Below are 19,209 nucleotides of genomic sequence, written 5' to 3' on the forward strand. Positions count from 1 at the left end.
ATAATTCATAATCCTTATCAGTAACAAAAATAGGTGAAGTAGCAAAAGCGGAATCATATTTCATTCTAGCATTCAAGGATTTTTTTTCTTTCAGCTTAGCTAACAATTTCTTAAGATCCTCTCTATCATTGCAAGCAAAGAAGTCTCTAGCAGCTTCTTCATCCATAACATAACCTTCAGGTATAATAGGCAATTCATATCTAGGGGGAGAATCATAATCATCATCTTCAATAATATCATCAGTTTCAGTAATTTCATTCTCTCTAACCCTAGCAAGTTGTTCATCAAGAAATTCACCTAGTGGCACAGTATTATCAAGCACATAAGTAGTTTCATCATAAGTATCATGCAAAGCAGAAGTGGCATCATCAATAACATGCGACATATTGGAATTAATAGCAGGTGTAGGTGTCACAAGTTTACTCAAAATAGAAGGAGAATCAAGTGCGGAGCAAGATGGCAGTTCCTTACCTCCCCTCGTAGTTGAGGGAAAAATCTTAGTTCTTTCGTCTTTCAAATTCCCCATAGTGATCAGCAGATATAAATCCCAAGTGACTCAGAGAATAGAGCTATGCTCCCCGGCAACGGCGCCAGAAAAAGGTCTTGATAACCCACAAGTATAGGGGATCGCAACAGTTTTCGAGGGTAGAGTATTCAACCCAAATTTATTGATTCGACACAAGGGGAGCCAAAGAATATTCTTGAGTATAAGCAGCTGAGTTGTCAATTCAACCACACCTGAAAGACTTAATATCTGCAGCAAAATATTTAGTAGCAAAGTAGTATGGAAGTAGCGGTAACGGTGGCAAAACTAGCAGTAATAGTTTCGTAGCAATTGTAACAGTAACAACGGAAAAGTAACGAAGCAAAGATCAATATGTGAAGATCTTGTAGGAAATGGATCAATGATGGATAATTATGTCGGATGGCATTCATCATGCAACGGTTATAATATAAGGTGACACAGAACTAGCTCTAGTTCATCAATATAATGTAGGCATGTATTCCGAATATAGTCATACATGCTTATGGAAAAGAACTTGCATGACACCTTTTCTCCTACCCTCCCGTGGCAGCGAGGTCCTATTGGAAACTAAGGGATATTAAGACCTCCTTTTAATAGAGTACCAAACCAAAGCATTAGCACTTAGTGAATACATGAACTACTCAAACTACGGTCATCACCGGGAGTGGTCCTGACTATTGTCACTCCGGGGTTGCCGGATCATAACACGTAGTAGGTGACTATAACTTGCAAGATAGTATCAAGAACACAATTATATTCATGAAAACATAATAGGTTCAGATCTGAAATCATGGCACTCGGGCCCTAGTGACAAGCATTAAGCATAGAAAAGTCATAGCAACATCAATCTTAGAACATAGTGGATACTAAGGATCAAACCCTAACAAAACTAACTCGATTACATGGTAAATCTCATCCAACCCATCACGGTCCATCAAGCCTACGATGTGATTACTCATGCACGGCGGTGAGCATCATGAAATTGGTGATGGAGGATGGTTGATGATGACGATGGCGACGGATTCCACTCTTCGGAGCCCCGAACGGACTCCAAATCTTCCCTCCCGAGGAAGAACAGGGCTTGGCGGCGGCTCCGTATCGTAAAACGTGATGAATCCTTCTCTCTGATTTTTTCCTCCCCGAACATGAATATATGGAGTTGGAGTTGAGGTCGGTGGAGGTCCAGGGGGCCCACAAGGTCGGAGGCGCGCCCCCACCCTTGTGACCAAGCTGTGGGCCCCCTTCTATTGATTCTTTTGCCAATATTTTTTATATTTTCCAGAAATAATCTCCGTTGATTTTCAGGTCATTCCGAGAACTTTTATTTCTGCACAAAAATAGCACCATGGCAATTCTGCTGAAAACAGTGTCAGTCCGGGTTAGTTTCATTCAAATCATGCAAGTTAGAATCCAAAACAAGGGCAAAAGATTTTGGAAAAGTAGATACGATGGAGACGTATCACCCTCCTATGATAATCTCCATGTTTTGGGGTGTCTATGTTATCCTAGCATCGCCTCAACGACCCCCCACAAACTCGGTCCTCGCCCCGTGGCATGCATCTTTCTCGAATACCCACCAAACACTAAATGCTAGCGATGCTATGATCCAGTTTCCCACCGAGTTTTCACCTCACGGCACATTTACTTTGATGAGAGGGTTTTTACGTTTCACCAGGTACCGCCGACGGACGACTTGTCATCATCACCCGCGCGCCCCGGAGCCTCTCGTCGTGGCCGCTCCTGCGCGCTCGGGCCTCCTCCCGGCTTCGAGGCGCCCGCCTCCCGCGCGGCTCCTGGGCCCCCTCCGGGCTTCGAGGTGCCCGCCCCCACGGGTCGGGTCTCGTCGGGAGCCTCCTCGTCCAGCCCCGCGGCCCCAAGGGGTCCTTGGCGTCGGGCTCGACGCCTCCGCCTGCCGCGCCGGGGTCTTCGGCCGGACCGGCCGACTCGTTGCCCGCATCGTTTCCCACGGCCATGGCGCCTTCGGCGCCCCCTACTCCCGTTGAGTCTGCAGCCCCGTCAGTTAGCGCGGCGCACGCAACTGACCCTAGCTCCTTGACGGCCTCGACTGTCATCCCGACGGGCTCTTGTTCGTCCTCACCCTCGGTAGATCCACCCTCGCTGGCCCCACCGACACGCATGGTCACCCGTGCTCGCGCTGGCATCCAGTGCCCCAACACGCGCTACTCCGCAGACGAGTATCTTCTCGCTGCCTCGACTTCTGCACCGTCCCCTCTCCAGTCGTCAACTCGAGCCGTGCTTCGCGATCCGCACTGGCTCGCCACGATGCAGGAGGAGTTTGACGCGCTCTTGCGTCATGTAACGCCCTGGATTCGATGCGCCAGGTGTCTTCGAGTTATTCGTCGTTGTTGCCATGTCATTTGCTTGCGTGTTGCATTTTGCCATGTCATCATCCGCATTGCATCCTCATATTTTTAAAACTTGCATCCGGTCCTTTTCCCCGTTGTCCGTTTCGCGATCCGACACTCTCCCTCGCGCCTGTCGCCCCTCTCAGACCTTGTTTTGTGAGCGGGAGAAAAACGTTCTCGGAATGGGCCGAGATTTGCCGAGTGGCCTTGGTATGGCACCGACAGACCGCCCGTCAAATTTCGTTCCATTTGGAGGTCGTTTGATGGCCCAACGGTTAACCGCGTAGCCCAAAACCCCTCTCTCTTTGCAGCCCAGCACCCCTCCACCACAGCCCACTAGCCCATCCTAACCCCCTCCATGCTCTCGGTCGTTCGATCACGATCGTGTGGGCGAAAACCGCACCTCATTTGGACTCTCCTAGCTCCCACTACCTATATATATGTCCCTCTCCCCCGAAATTCGCGGTGCAAACCCTACCTTCCTCTTCCTCGCGCCGCCGGACGTTTCTTCTCCACCAACGGACGTGTCCAACCGCCACCTCGACGATATGTCGCGCGACAAGTGTCCCCACCGCCGCAGCCTCCCACCGCCGCCCCGCCGCGGCCCGCCGGGCCCGAGGCCGGCCCGCCCGCGCTGCGACCGGGCCCCGAGCCGAGTCGTGCGCCTGTGCCCGCCGGATCCCCGCGCCCCGCCGCCTGGCCCATCCGCCGCCGCGCCGCCCTTCGCCGACCCTGCCTCACCGCGCCGCCTGCGCCGCCACCGACCACCACCCTCCGCCGCGCGCCTTGCTCGCCGCGCGCTCCCGCGCCTCCTCTCCTCCGCCCCCGGCCAGATCCGACCGCGGGAGGGCCGGATCCGGCGACCCCGAGCTTCTCCGGCGAGTCCTCGAGCTCCGGCCGCCGTCTGCTTCTTCTCCGGCGAACTACTCCGGCGAGATCTAGCCGCATCGAGAACCGTGCCGAAACCCTAGAAGGTTGACCTCGTTTTCACCGTCCCTAAATATTTGCATATTCTGGTGTTCTATTCATCATGCCATAACTTCATGTGTGCTGCTCCGTTTTGTGCGTGTGATATGTCCAAATGTTCATCATGAGATGCTATTAATTTTTTTTCCATTGTGCCATGCTTGTTTAAATTCATCTTGGTGCCCTAATCATCGTTGCAAGAGTGCTATATGAAGTTAACTGTTGTCTGTTTACAGAACTTGTTGATTTGTTATTTTCGTTGCATTTTGTGTGTGCATCCTATGAGCATAAGATATACATGTGTTTTGTACTACATCATTCCATCTTTACAGGGGTGCTTGTATTGTATTTTTGTGATATATGAGGTGACTAGAACAAGCATACAAAGTAGCCTCCATAATGTTGCTGATTTCTGTGACTTAGTCATTTCTGCTAAGTCTGTAGCTGTAGTATTGTGATGCTATGTAAACCTGCTGCTACAATGAGTTCTATGCATAATCTGGAGATGTTAACTAAGGCTGTTTTGTTATACATGTTATGCTCTATCCATCCATGCCTTTGGTTGCATTTATAGCCTGCTATAGCTTGTTGTAATCTTGCTCTCAAATTGCTAAATAATGTTGCTGTCAGTCTGTTAACATTAAGTTCAGTTTTGCGATGTGTTTTGCTAGTGATCCACGCACTCTATGATTATGCTATTGTCATTCTTAGCTTCATGAACATGTCTTCTTACTGTGAGTTACCTTCACATGCCATGAAATGCTTGGTGTTGAGAGTTTTGAGCTCGCAAAGATGCCTTCATAATTCTGTTTATGCCATGCTCAGTTTTTCTGCTGTCTGAAACTGTTTATGGAACTTGCTATGTTTACATGGGTGCCATCATATCTTCTATGCCTTGTTAGCTCGTGATCACTAAGGCACTTTTGTTATATGCAATTAGTAGATTCATGCCATGCCTTTGTTGGCTATGATATGTTCCTATAGCATGTTGTTTGATAGCTCTAAACTTTGTAACCTGATGTTATTTCTGCCATGTCCTGGAATTCTGCTAAGTCTGTAAAACTGTTATTATTTGCAATATTGCCATGTCCTTTTGAGCATGTTCTAGTGATTTCGGGAGATAGCTCAGTGTTCTTGTTTTGTCATACTTTACCTGTAAATCATGTCCATGCATTTTGTTATCTTGTAGGGGTGCTGTAGCATATTTTAATGATGCTTGCAATATGCCTAGTTGTTGTTTTGGACAGATTGTTGCTATATCTTGTTTGGAGTGTATGTGTTGCACCGTTGCTCCGTTTTGAGCATGTTCTATATGTAACTTGCTTAGAATTGCATGTAGTTTCATATTATCATGTTGCATCCTTGTTTTGAGGTGTTTGATTGATGTTTGAATGCATTTTGCAACAATGTCATGCTTAACTTGTTTTGCTCATATCTTCTAGGCCGTAGCTCCGAATTAAATGAACCTTATATGTAATTTGACTAGAATTTTGTGGAAATCATCTTGGTGCATCTTAACTTGCTGTTTAACAACTTGAACATAAGGTTTATTCAGTTCTGGACCAATTTCGAAATTTGCATATGAGGACTTACCGGAATTGTTATATGTTGTTCCCGGCCTCATTTAAACTTGATTTGATGTGTTGCTCTTGTATGCATCATCTCTTGCCATGAGTAGCCTCATGTAGCCTTGTCATGCATCATACTTGATTGAGAATCATGCCTTGTTCATGTGTGGCGTGTTTACCATGTTGTGTGCTTCTTCTCGATAGTTTCCCTTTTCGTTGCGATCGTGAGGACTCGTTCGTCTACGCTTGGTTCGTCTTCGTGGCTTCATCTTCTTCATGGATCTGTTCTTCTTCCTAGCGGGATTTCAGGCAAGATGACCGTCACCTTGGATCTCACTACTACCATTGCTATGCTAGTTGCTTCGTTCTATCGCTATGCTGCGTTACCTACCACTTGCTTATCAAGCCTCTCAAATTGCCATGAACCTCTAACCTTTGTCACCCTTCCTAGCAAACCATTGTTTGGCTATGTTACCGCTTTTGCTCAGCCCCTCTTATAGCGTTTCTAGTTGCAGGTGAAGATGAAGAAGTTTGTTCCATGTTGGAACATGGATATCATGAATTTTGTTGGGATATCACAATATCTCTTATTTAATTAAAGTATCTATATACTTGGTAAAGGGTGGAAGGCTCGGCCTTATGCCTGGTGTTTTGTTCCACTCTTGCCGCCCTAGTTTCCGTCATACCGGTGTTATGTTCCTTGATTTTGCGTCCCTTACGCGGTTGGGTGATTTATGGGACCCCCTTGACAGTTTCGCTTTGAATAAAAATCTTCCAGCAAGGCCCAACCTTGGTTTCACTTCTGCCTCACCTAGCCTTTTTCCCTTGGGAGTCGCGCATCCCGAGGGTCATCTTTATTTTAACCCCCCCGGGCCAGTGCTTCTCTAAGTGTTGGTCCGAACCGAGCTGCCTGCGGGGCCACCTCGGGGAAACTCGAGGTCTGGTTTTACTCGTAGCTAGTCTCATCCGGTGTTGCCCTGAGAACGAGATATGTGCAGCTCCTATCGGGATTGTCGGCACATCGGGCGGCTTTGCTAGTCTTGTTTTACCATTGTCGAAATGTCTTGTAAACCGGGATTCCGAGACTGACCGGGTCTTCTCGGGAGAAGGAATATCCTTCATTGACCGTGAGAGCTTATAATGGGCTAAGTTGGGACACCCCTGCAGGGTATAAACTTTTGAGATCCGTGCCCGCGGTTATGTGGCAGATGGGAATTTGTTAATGTCCGATTGTAGAGAACTTGACACTTGACCTTAATTAAAACGCATCAACCGCATGTGTAGCCGTGATGGTCTCTTCTCGACGGAGTCCGGGAAGTGAACACGGTTTTTGGGTTATGTTTGACGTAGGTAGGAGTTCAGGATCACTTCTTGATCATTACTAGTTGACGACTGTTCCGTTGCTCCTCTTCTCGCTCTTATTTGCGTATGTTAGCCACCATACATGCTTAGTCGCTGCTGCAACCTCACCACTTATCCTTTCCATACCCTTTAAGCTTTGCTAGTCTTGATACCCATGGTAATGGGATTGCTGAGTCCTCGTGGCTCACAGATTACTACAACACCAGTTGCAGGTACAGGTTTTGCGATGATCATGACGCGAGAGCGATGTTACTTGTTTTGGAGTTCTTCTGCTTCTTCTTCGATCAGGGGATAGGTTCCAGGTCGGCAGCCTGGGCTAGCACGGTGGATGTCGTTTGAGTTCCTGTTTGTGTTTCATCCGTAGTCGGATGTTGATCTTATGTATGATGTGTTGATGTATTCTTGCGGCATCTGTATGCCTTGTATGTATCCCCATCTATTATGTAATGTTGATGTAATGATATCCACCTTGCAAAAGCGTTTAAATATGCGGTTCTATCCTTGGTGGGACCTTCGAGTCTCTTTAGGGTAGTATCGCATATTGGGCGTGACACGTAACCACACTTGGCAGCTTGTCCCGCGGCCACCTCATGCCTACGTCATCACTGGCAAGTGGGTCTTTCGTCATAAGACTCGTCCCGACGGGTCTCTTGGGCGATATATGGCTCATTGGGTGGTGCACGGTTTCGGCCAGCGTGCCGGAATCGACTTCACCGACACTTTTGCTCCGGTGTGAAACCGTGCACGATCCGAGCAGTCCTTCAGCTTGCGGTGTCTCGCGCATGGCCGGTGCATCAGATGGATGTATCGAATGCATTTCTGCACGGCCATATTGCCGAGCAGGTCTTCTGTCAGCAGCCCACTGGTTTTGTCGATGCGGCTCATCCTGATCATGTATGCTTGCTCTCATGTTCCTTGTACGGATTTAAGCAGGCACCTCGCGCCTGGTACCAGCGCATCGCCGCCTTCCTACAGCAGCTTGGGTTCCAAGCTACTCGCTCCGACGCCTTGCTGTTTGTATACGACCAGGGTGCTCCTTTACGTCGACGACATCATCTTGACAGCGACCGAGCTTCTTTGTCAGCTTACTGCCCGCCTCAGCGCCGAGTTCGCCATTAAGGACCTCGGCGCATTGCACTACTTCCTCGGGATTGAGGTTGTGCGACATGCGGACGAGTTCTTTCTTCATCAGCAGTAGTACGCACAGGACCTGCTTGAGCGGGCAGGCATGCTTAACTGCAAACCTATCCCCACGCCTATCGACATGAAGGCCAAGGTTTCTGCTCTTGACGGCTCGCCAACGCCAGATGTTGCGTTTTACCGCTCCAGTACTTGACGCTTATCCGGCCGGATCTGCAGTACGCCGTTTAGCAGGTGTGCCTCCACATGCACGCTCCTCGCGACGCTCACTGGAACCTCGTGAAGCGGATCCTTCGGTATATCCGCGGCACTATGGCTTTGGGTCTTATGTTGACGGCCTCGCCCTCGACTGACCTCGTTGCCTACAGTGTTGCTGATTGGGCTGGCTGTCCGGACACACGGCGCTTCACCTCCGACTATTGCGTCTACCTTGGACCCTCACTCATATCATGGCCATCCAAACGAGAACCCACAGTATCCCGCTCCAGTGCCGAGGCTGAGTATCGTGCTATGGCCAATGCAGTCACCGAGTGCTCGTGGATTCGGCAGCTACTCCAGAAGTTGCTCCTTGACGTGTCGACGGCCACCATTGTCTACTGTGACAGTGTCTCTGCGGTCTACCTCTCCGCCAACCCAGTTCATCATCGTCACACGAAGCACATTGAGCTCGACATCCACTTCATGCGTGAGCAGGTGGCTCTTGGACACATCTGCGTACTTCACGTTCCCACCGCTCAACAGTTCGCCGATGTCAAGATTAAGGGGTTACCGACGCCTACATTTGAGGAGTTCCGGTCCAGTCTATGTGTCATAGGTGACGTATTGACTTCTCCAGGGGGGGGGGGGTGTTGAACATAATATGTAGGCCTACACGCACGTATATGGTTAGGATAATCTCCTACCGGTCCCGCCTCTAGTTTCCTTGTACAGATGAGGCTGGGGGCTACACTTGTACATATATATGTGCGTTGTGCACCGGATCAATATCGAGAGTTGCATTGCCTTCCAACATATCCATCCCAAATATGAGCCGAATATAAGGAGTGCCAGTCAGTCCGAGCATTTGCTCCGGCTATGGGAAGCCCTATTGGGTGCCCAAAAGTACAGTGGCGAAGCCAGGAGTTCAAAGTTATGATGTCAATTCAAAATTGTGATGTCAAGTAGTTGTATTTGGTTTAATTCTAATTAGTTTTTGGTCGATTCCTACTGTTTTTGCCTAATCATGTGTAGTCAACCGACCACACAGAACACCATTGGCACCGCCACTCCGTTCGGACACTGACCAGACAGGCCCGTCTGGGTGTTTGGGTGTCGGTATGACACCATCCAGTTGGGGCGTGTTTGGTTCCAGTTTGGAACAGTAGTCGCATTGCATGCCCTTCTCAACCCAGCCTGGTTGAGGAAAAACAGGCCCTAATACGCCATATGCAACTTGATTGGTTGCCTGCATCCCTAGTCCCTGCATTAGGTAATATGCAAGTGCACTTTGTTTGGTTGGCTGCATTGGCCCTAGCGGCACATGAACACGAAGTTTGGTTGCATACGTGTACATGTTGTGCTTACCTTATACCCTAGTTGGTGAGCTTACCCACAATGATCACACCTAGCACACCAACGCCACAACACAGCAATGGTGACGAACTGGGCGAAGATGATGAAGTTCTTCAGCTTCAGGCCGAACTGACGATCCACCTTAGCAGCTTCCACTTTGACAGCTCCAACCTTGGCACTGTCGACACTGCTGCCTCCGTGCTTTCGCACCCAGGCGGAGTAAGCTTGTTCTGTTGCCTGCTTAGTCTTGAACCCTCTATAGTTGATGTTGCTATACGATGTCACTTGTGCATTGGCTTCTTTCCATGAACTATAAACCCCTGGAACCTCACCAATGAACACGACATACCACTTGCCCTAGCAATGCACAAGAGCAAGAGTTGAAGCAGCAAATCAATGGAGCACAAGTAGCAAGCAAAGTAGCACACAAACAACAATGGAGCAGAAGAGAAGTAAAGCATGCATGATCATACGGCATAGCAAGTTCTTCCTAGCACTACCTTGGTGTTAACCTACCACCACATCCAAAAGAGGGTGTCGTCCTACCACCGCAAGTTCACCGTCACCGTGAGGGGTTAGTATATACCACCTCACCAAAATATACAGACCATCAAATAGTTTTTGAGCCCTAGCTACACAAAATGTACGTCGTCATCGTCATCATCGTCGTCGTCGCCACCACCATCGCCGTCGCGGATCATGCACGCTCACAGGCAGCACTACTCTAGTAGTAGTGCTTGCCCAGCCAGCTCCTGAGCCACATCATCCTGTGAGCGTCGACCATGGCAACGAACCCAACACCATGGGCCTTGTTGTCAAGCAGGTGGCTGAGAGCTGCCATGAGAGCCTCGTCGCTGAAGCCACCCTGGGTCATGACAGCGCCATACAGGTTAGGGTGGACGTCGAGGGGCTTGCACTCCCTGATGGCTGTTGCCACCTCCTTCACCGCCTCAGTCGTGCTGCGGAAGACATTGATCTCCTCCTCCATCAGGCCTCCTCTCTTCCTCTTTCTATCAACGGGGTCAAATGGCTTGTCGAAGGGCTTCGCAGCGGGCTTGTCAGGGCCATCAAGGATCTCGACGTCCAGGGTCCCAGGGAAGTCAGGCATGGGAGAACCAAGAGGCTCCCCCGAGCCCATGGCATGCTTCCCAGTTGCCAGCCCGAAGGAGAAGATGTGCTGCATCTGGTTGTAGTTCTGAATGGGTGTGTTGAGGAACTCAGCGTCCCTTGGGTGGTCCTAAGAATGAAACACAAGTGTTGTTAGTTGCGATTAAGAGTAGGCAATGGTGGACAGTATGAAAAGGAAGAGGGTTGTGAGCTAACCGCGACATGGCCGGCGTAGTGCTCTGCCTCCAGAACTATTGAGCAAGTGTTCTCATCCCATGAGACGCCGCTAAGGTCTCTCAGCTTGGACACTTGGATCTATCGACTTCTCTACTTCCTCAGGTGGTTGTACACCTGGGTGGCAGACACCTCTTGCCCACAGAACTCGAACACCTGCTTCGCAACGGTGTTCAAGTGCACCTCCTTGAAGCCCTTGTCAGTCCTAACTCCACTAGAGATGAGTTCACACATCTTGTTCAGCACGAACGTGGACATGAACGGCTGCCACTTCATGTTGTTCGACCTACTATCCTTCTTTGCCTTTGCTGCTGCTAGCTTGAGTGCAGCGGCAGCAGCAGCAGTATTAGTTGGCTCAACGAGCACTACTGACACATAGAGGGAATCAGACTCGAACACCTCTGAATCAGGTGCCATCTCGGACATAGGCTGCGAGTCCTCGACAAACGATGGAGCAAACTGGCTGTCGGACACGACAAGGGCCAGACTAAGATCTTGCGTCTGCGTGGTCATGTCCTACAATCGTAGCACGCATTGACCGTGAGCATAGCACACAACATACCGGACAATCCATGAAAGCACGAGCATACATATACATGGTTCATCACTATCATAGCAAGCACATGACCACCAATAGCTACAAATCACAGATCTGAGCATGATTCAACACAAGCACAAGGTTCAACTTCAAACTCTACTACTAATCTAGCCTACCACATGCTTGAACATCTAGCCCTACCACAAATTGTAACCGCAGCATAGCAACCAACCATATCAGCTCACAAATCAGACCACGAATCAACCATGCATCTAGATCAAACCCTAGCTGCAGCTTAGATCTAGTTAGAAGGAACATAGAGAAAGGGGGGTTGAACTCACAGAGGCCATGGCTGCAGCTTGAGGACGAGGGGGGACGGTGGTGGAAGATGAACGCCGGCCAGTGAAGGAGCTCCAACGCCGTGGACAACCGGCCGATGAAGATGCGCCGCTTACCTGCTCGTCGGTGCCGATGCGCGTCGGCGGGAAAGCGCGAACGGAGGAAGAATGGTGGCGGGAGTTGGGGCGGTGAGGGAGGGGCTAAATAGGGGGTGGAGCGGCGGGAGGTGAGCCGAAATCCTCCCGCCGATTTTTCGGCGACGCGGGCGAGCTCGCGCCATCTCCCCTGCTCGCACGAGGGGAGAAGCGCGTCGCCCTCCGCTGCCTCGCCCTGGCCAGGCTTGCGAGCTACCGCCGATTTGTGCGTTGCCCCTGGACCTGGCCTGGACGTGCTTTAAGCTTCGTGCGATGCGGGCCGCACAATGAATGCAGGAAACCAAACGGGCCAAATTCTTCCCGCCCGGGCCAGGCTGGGCCTCATGCAAGCAACCAAACACGTCCTTTGAGATGCTCTAATTTACTCTTTGATTGCCTTTGGGTTTTCAGCAGCGGAAGGCTCCTCCGTTCTTTGCCTCTCGCTGTCTCCCTCTGCTTTTGCTGCCTCTTTTCTCACCACCAGCGCACGGCACCGCACCGCGCCACGCCTTTGGCTTTGGTTCTTCCCCACCCGCCCACTTAACTCCTAAGCAAACGCCCCTCCTCCCCGCCTATAAACTGCGTCCCTCGTCCAAGCCCCAATTCCCTTTTCCCTCTCTCTCTTCTCCCCTCTCTGGAAGGACTTGGATTCTTTCTTTTCTCGCAGCAGCAACGCCACGCTGCTGCTCTTACTTCCTGTTGACCACAACCACCCTGCTCCCACCTTTCAAGTTTGAACCCTCTTTGCTTGGCATCTACCACCTTTAGTTCCCTGTGCCTTGGAGATTCTGTGTGAAAGTATCTTATCATACAAGATCTACCATCTAGCTTAGTACTACTCTGTTGGAATCCTTGCGACGAAACCTAGCTGGCGACACTCTGCTGAAATTTCCAGTCAGAAACCCCCTTGTTCGGGGCGTCACTCTGCCGAAATTTCCTGTCCGAAAACCTTGCAATCAAGGGCAACACCCTGCTCAAATATTTTCCCTGAGAATTCTCCCTTGGTCAGGAGAAACTCTGTCCGATTTCACAGTAAGAAACCTTGGTTTTTGAGGGGAGACTCTGCCGAATTTTTCTCTTGACCAGCTCTGCTTGTATGCCGCTGCTTTTATGATAACATCCACCGTCCTCGTCCAGTCCTTCTCCGTCGTCTTCCTCTACTGGTTCTACGTCTTCTCATAATCAACCAACCCCGGTTAAACCAGAGAGTTCACCTGCTTATTGCATATTGTTTTAAATATTTGTTGGTGTAAGAAACAAAGTAAAGTAATCAAGTGGTGTAAGGAAATGGCCTCTCCCGGTCCCGGCACGGCGTCTACCGTCACGTCGTCGTCGGCCGGCTCGGAGGCGACACGGGCGCCGCCTGCGGCGCTGACGGAGGAGAGGAAGCGCAAGCGCAAGGAGTCGAACCGGCTATCCGCGCAGCGGTCGCGCGCGCGCAAACTGCTGCAGGTGGACGAGCTGGAGGCGGAGGCGGCAGCGCTGCGCGCCCGGAACTGCGCCGTGGCAGCGGCGGCACAGGAGGCCGCGCGCCGGTGCGCGGTCGTCCAGGCCGAGAACGAGCTCCTGCATGCGCGGGCGCTGGAGCTGGGCGCGCGCCTCGAGTCCCTCGCCGAGCTGATCCAGTACATGGACGCGGCCGCCGCCATGGGTGCTTCCTCCATCCCGCTCGCCGGCGTCAACGGCAACGCCTTGGCCCCGCAGCCGATCCTGCAAACGGAGTTGTACTACAACTACTCCTACCACTGCTAGCAGATCGCATCATGTTGGTTTCGTGTAGCTCTGTGTTGTCTATGCGTCTAGTATGTGCTTATGCTTTTCCTCCCAGGTAGAGTAGTGTTATTGGGTGGGCAGGGGCAAGGAAATTAAAGAGTGGTTGTACGTGTGTCGACTGACTTTATAGTGTGACATCGACGGCAACGACAATGTGTGTGGTTTATTGGATGCCCTCGTGGAACAAGCAACGCTATGTGATGTGCATTATTTTTCCTAAAGCTGTTATCACATCGCCTATCACTCTCCAAAGGAGAAAAAAGTAATAACTGACCGTGGGAAAAAGAAAGATGGACGGCTGCAAGTTGTGATTGTCGTACGTGGAAATGCATTATGCACGGAGAGCTTCACAAAGACGTTATGTATAATACGGCTTGTTGAGTATTGTGATTATTAGTAAGGTTAGGATAGCGTAGGATATTATTCTATCTTGTCTTTTACTCCAAGATGATTATGTACTCTTATATATATGTCCACGAGGCTCAAGCAATACAAAAAACTATTTCATCAAGCCTCTCTCTCACTTCTAACATGGTAGAAGTTTTCGGGTTCTAAACCCTAGCCGCCGCCGCTTCCGTACCCTCGCATCGCCCCTGGGGCGATCGGCCTCCATGTCCGCCGCCAGAGGCCGCGCCGCCCGTACCTAGGGTTCGTCTGCCGGTCGTGTTGACCGGCTGCCCTAAAGAGTCTTTTTCCTGAGCCCTTGCTCTGGGTTTTTTCGCTCTCTCGCCGGTCGTTTAAATCGGCTTTTTCTTTTTGGTTTTCCCATCTATGCTTGATCGGTTTGTGTTGCCCGCCGCCGCCGACGACCCCCGTGCGCCTCTACTCCAACACCGGCGCGACCGGCCGACCTCTTCACCGACCCGGCAGCCACGCGCGCCGAGGCGGCCCGTCAGGGCCCGCCGCCATCCGCGCGTCGGCCCTCCCATCGCTCTGTGCCGGCCATCACCGCCATGTCCCCCGAGTTCAGCGCACCCCACCACCGATCGAGCAACGGGCTGCCGCTGCGTCGCCCCGTCGAGCCGCAGCGCCGCCGCCCTGTGGTTCTCCCCGTGGCTGCACCGATCCGCGCCGCCGCTCTGTCGCCCCTTCGGGCCGTAGCGCTGCAGCAAGTGGTCCCCGCCGCCGCCCTGAGGCTGTTCCCGTGGTTGCACCACATCGCGCGCTGCCACTGCGTCGCCCCTTCGGGCCATAGTGCCGCGGCCCGCGGTCAACGGCGGCACCGAGGCCGTCCGCTCCAGGCCGTCCTCGAGGCTGCACCGAACCTCGCGCTGCCACTGCGTCGCCCCGTCGGGCCATAGCGAGCGTGGCACGCGATCCCTGCAACCGCCCTGAGGTTTTCCCCGCCGTCGCCCCGACCTGCCCGTCGTCGTTACGTCGCCCCTTCAGGCTATAGCGCTGCGGCCCGCCGTCCACCACCGTCCACGCGCGTTGAGTTCCACGTGATATGCTCGCGCCGCCTCCCTTGGCGCGGGAACGTTACCGTCTGCGCCGGTCTTCGTCATGCTGCCGGGTTCATTATCGCCTACTTTGAGCATCACCGTCGCGGTCCTTCTCGAGCCGTCGCAGCCGCCTCCTGAGGCCGCCGCCGCCGCTGCTCTTCTTCCACGGCTCCACGGCGACTACCTCGACACATGTGAACCCCGACTCGACGACGACCACGGCGTTCTTTGCACGGCTACCTCGACTACGGCTACACCACCTACGCTCTCGGCTACCTCGACAAACGGCACAAAGGGCTACCGCCTTGCTTGAGCAACCTCGTCGGTTTCCACTCCTACCACGACTCCGCGATGCATCGACCGTTACGACTGTGGGGGGGTGTCCGTCGGTTTCCCTTCAGATTCTTCTCCGGTCTCACCGTCTGCGTCGCTACCATTATTACTGCGGGGGGATGTTGAGTATTGTGATTATTAGGAAAGCTAGGATAGCGTAGGATATTATTCTACCTTGTCTTGTACTCCAAGATAATCATGTACTCCTATATATATATATGCCCACGAGGCTCAAGCAATACAACAAACAATTCCACCAAGCCTCTCTCTCCCTTCTAACACGTGGCTTTCGCGACATAGGTGAACCTTAGGTGGGCGGATTTGCTAAGCCCGGCTATAGATGCTCTTAGGACCCGGATTCGCCCGTCAGGTCACATCAGTGATGTGGCAATGATATAGGACCAAGCCATATGACGGTCCGATCTTCACGAATGAAAGGTGGATTTGAGAAAAAACATAATGGTAAATCGAGAGGAACACAAGCGAAACACACAAATCAGCACGCATAGATGCAATACAAGATATATATAGAATGATACTTGAACCAAATCATTTAAAAAAGAGATGGAACAAGATAGGATTGTTTCCCAAGTCCTAAGACAAGGAAGACTTGATTTCCATGGAGGAATCTTTTACCCTATGTAGCCATAAGGCCAACTCCACCGCGCGAGCCCAAACGTACGTCTGCTTTGTCCGGATTCGGTCCGTTTGGGTAGGGCAATGGGGTCATGTCCGGGCCTGTCCTGGGATGCGGTGGCCGTGCGCCCAGCTCGCGGCCGCATCCTTTGGCCCCATCCTATCCGCCACGGTAAAAAATGCCCATATATTCATATGAAAACAAGTTTGCACGTCCAAATATTAATTGTCTGAAAATAAAAATAGTTTTACAACCCAATCAAAATTGTCTCTAATAAAATAGTTTTACAACCAAATCAAAATTGTCTTGAATGAACATAATGAACCAATACATCTATTGGTTGCCAATGTGACTCCACACGTGCTCAACCAAGTCATTTTGAAGATCCAAATGAGTGTGCCAATCACGCAACTCACGATGGAATTGGGCAAACTGTTCAAACATGGCCGGTTCTTGGTGTAGGGGCTCAACATTTTCACCTTGATAATCAAATCCTTGGTCGAAGATCCTGTCATCACGCTCGTCCTTGACGATCATGTCGTGCATGATCACACAAGCAGTCATCACCTCCCAAAGCTTCCCTTCGTCCCATGACAGTGAAGGGTTTCAAACGATACCCCATCGGGATTGAAGCACACCAAAAGCACGTTCCACATCCATTCTAGCACTCTCTTGCATTTGGGCAAATCTCTTTCTCTTCTCACCTTGGGGGTTCGAGATTGTCTTCACAACAGTTGACCACTGAGGATATATACCATCAGCTAGATAGTATCTCTTGTTGTACTGGTGGCCGTTGATCTCAAAGTTGACAGGTGGGGAGTGGCCTTCTGCAAGCCTTGCGAAGACTGGAGAACGCTGCAGCACGTTGATATCATTGTGAGAACATGCCATGCCGAAGAAAGAATGCCATTTCCAAAGATCCTGCGAGGCCACCGCTTCTAATATGATAGTGCACGCTTTGACATGCCCCTTGTACTGGCCCTGCCAAGCAAATGGACAGTTCTTCCACTCCCAGTGTATACAATCTATGCTGCCAAGCATGCCTGGAAAGCCTCTAGATGCGTTGGTCGTCAACAATCTCTCTGTATCAGCGGCAGTTGGCTGCCTCAAGTACTCAGAGCCAAAACACTGCCACCATGGCCTGGCAGAACTTGTACATTGACATCAGACATGTGGTCTCACTCATACGCACATACTCATCCACCAGATCGCTTGAAATTCCATATGCAAGTATGTGGATGGCCGCGGTGCATTTCTGGTAAGAGGAGAATCCAAGCTTGCCAAGGGCATCCGTCTTGCATTCGAAGTATGGGTCATTAGCAACCACTCCCTCTCGGATACCATTGAACAGATGCCTTGCCATACGAAAACAGCGACGGAATTTATCCGGCTTGAAGAGCAGGGTGTTGGCAAAGTAATCGGCATAGAGAAGGGCGTGGCCTCTCTCCCTGTTGCGTTTCAGGTTGGGAGCATGCCAGGGCGTGACCCCTGTACCGAGGAAGCTGCCGCTCAATGTGGTCGTGAACGACCAGTGCAGCCACCACAAGATCTTCACCATCCGACGACGAATCGTCCGATGAATAAATGAAGTGGTGGAAGAAAAATTCATCTCCACTGTCCATACCTTTGTGGGCAAAGTGTCGAGCACCTTGTGGTCGTGGTGGCAAAGAGGCCGCGATGATCACCTCGATGCTGTAGGGGTGGTTGGCGGCCGGCTACTGGCCGCTCTGGAGCACTCGTCGGAAGCTACCGTGGCCGCCGTGGTACGTCGCCGGCGGTCGTATCCCCTCTGCCACTGGCTACGACGGCGACGGCCAAATCTCCTCCAATCGATGGCCAAAACTACAGCGAAAGCGCTGGCGTGGTGGCGGCCATGTCGAGACGTGGTTTGGTATGGACGGCCCGGGGGTGCGATGAGGAGGCGGCCGGAGAATAGTGGCGGCGCCGGCGATGTGGTGGGGCGGGAAGAGGGGGTGGAGGCGAAGGGACTGCTAGTGTCCCCGACAGGCGGGCCACGGGGGGACAAGGGCGTGCAGCGAGCCCGTCCGCGCGATGTCCGTTTCACCCCAAACTCGGCACAAGTTTGGGCCAGGGATGGGTCGAAAGCGGACGAAAAACGGACAAAAGTCAGTTTGCTCCCGCACGCTGGGCCGTCTGGTTCGTCCGTTTTACCCCAAACAGACGCACCCGGACAGGATGGGGTCGCGCGGTGGAGTTGGCCTAATACTCCTCGGAGTCTCCCCCCTCAGGATGCCTTCATCTTCATGAGGAGCTATCTCCAATGAAGGAATCCACAAGGAGCTATCGTTTGAGTTCTATCTTAGCTTACCTATTTCAATGGAGGAATCCCATAAAGGAAGAACGCATGCTATAGTGAAAATCATAAGAAAAGATACTTTCCATAATTAATCTGATCCTTCCATCCGAAGCTAGATGATGCTTTGCATAAATGAATGGGTTTTTTGTTTTACAGAAATGAGTAATACAAGGAAAAAGTATCGAATTGGTTTAAATTATTTAAGTTATTTTATATACATTGGCTTTTGTTTTATGCGGAGACTAACAAAAAAATCTACAGAAAATCAAGCAGGTATGGGGGAGAAGAAACCAAGGAAGATGCAAGGCGAACCTACTCTAATTTGATTAGAGATAGTTAATCATATGTACGTGGGGTTTAGACCAAACGAAAGTATTCACATTTATAAACATCTCCACATCGATGGAACTGTTTGCTAGCGAAATGAATGATGTCATTAGAGTGGTGGATGCAGTGATGTGCGACAAGTCCATACTGCGTGCATTAAGCGTATTGATTACCATTGTTGGTGGCCGGCATATGCTGGGAATCTAATGCTAACACACCTCTGCTGATTCCAGCACTTTCCTCATGGGAGATAAAAAAGGGGTTAAAATAGAAGACAGTTCCTCGGTTGCGTACGAGTATGCATGAGGATGATGGGAACCTTTTTCATGTATTATTGGACGGGTCACTCTCATATGAGTTATAAAATCACTGAACAGATCTCACATTTTGGGGTTGCTGTATGCACAAAATATCAGCAGTATCATAGCTTGGTGACTGATGTGAGATCAGGGTGTTATGCTAAAATCAATTAGGGATTCTAAAACTGAAATGTGCTACCTCAGATTTGAAAAAAGCTCGACTGACACATACTTCCACCTTGCACTCTCC

At 50.9% G+C, this 19,209-nt stretch overlaps 2 protein-coding genes across 3 annotated transcripts; one reads left to right on the forward strand and one right to left on the reverse strand.

Moving 5' to 3' along the window:
• Positions 1-9,999: 9,999 nt before the first annotated feature.
• On the reverse strand, positions 10,000-12,272 carry LOC123078335 (uncharacterized). 2 transcript variants are annotated; one of them, XM_044500805.1, is made up of 3 exons: positions 11,700-12,272; positions 10,803-11,336; positions 10,000-10,716 (listed from the first exon to the last, which is right to left on the reverse strand). In XM_044500805.1, the coding sequence occupies exons 1-2, from the start codon at positions 11,706-11,708 to the stop codon at positions 10,914-10,916; spliced, it is 432 nt and encodes a 143-aa protein (XP_044356740.1). In that variant the 5' UTR covers positions 11,709-12,272; the 3' UTR covers positions 10,000-10,716; positions 10,803-10,913. The 2 variants fall into 2 exon arrangements, with proteins under 2 accessions (XP_044356740.1, XP_044356739.1); XM_044500804.1 differs by having other exon boundaries at positions 10,004-10,716.
• A 743-nt stretch (positions 12,273-13,015) lies between these two features.
• LOC123078334 (bZIP transcription factor 44) lies at positions 13,016-14,115 on the forward strand. The gene has a single exon (XM_044500803.1). The coding sequence runs from the start codon at positions 13,119-13,121 to the stop codon at positions 13,581-13,583; it is 465 nt and encodes a 154-aa protein (XP_044356738.1). The 5' UTR covers positions 13,016-13,118; the 3' UTR covers positions 13,584-14,115.
• The last annotated feature ends 5,094 nt before the right edge of the window (positions 14,116-19,209 follow it).

This window comes from Triticum aestivum, chromosome 3D (genome assembly GCF_018294505.1).
Source record: "Triticum aestivum cultivar Chinese Spring chromosome 3D, IWGSC CS RefSeq v2.1, whole genome shotgun sequence".
NCBI lineage: Eukaryota > Viridiplantae > Streptophyta > Magnoliopsida > Poales > Poaceae > Triticum > Triticum aestivum.

Coding starts and splice junctions, on each gene's coding strand:
- LOC123078335 (XM_044500804.1), bottom strand. CDS start 10,662: ATGCAGCACATCTTCTCCTTCGGGCTGGCAACTGGGAAGCATGCCATG.
- LOC123078334 (XM_044500803.1), top strand. CDS start 13,119: ATGGCCTCTCCCGGTCCCGGCACGGCGTCTACCGTCACGTCGTCGTCG.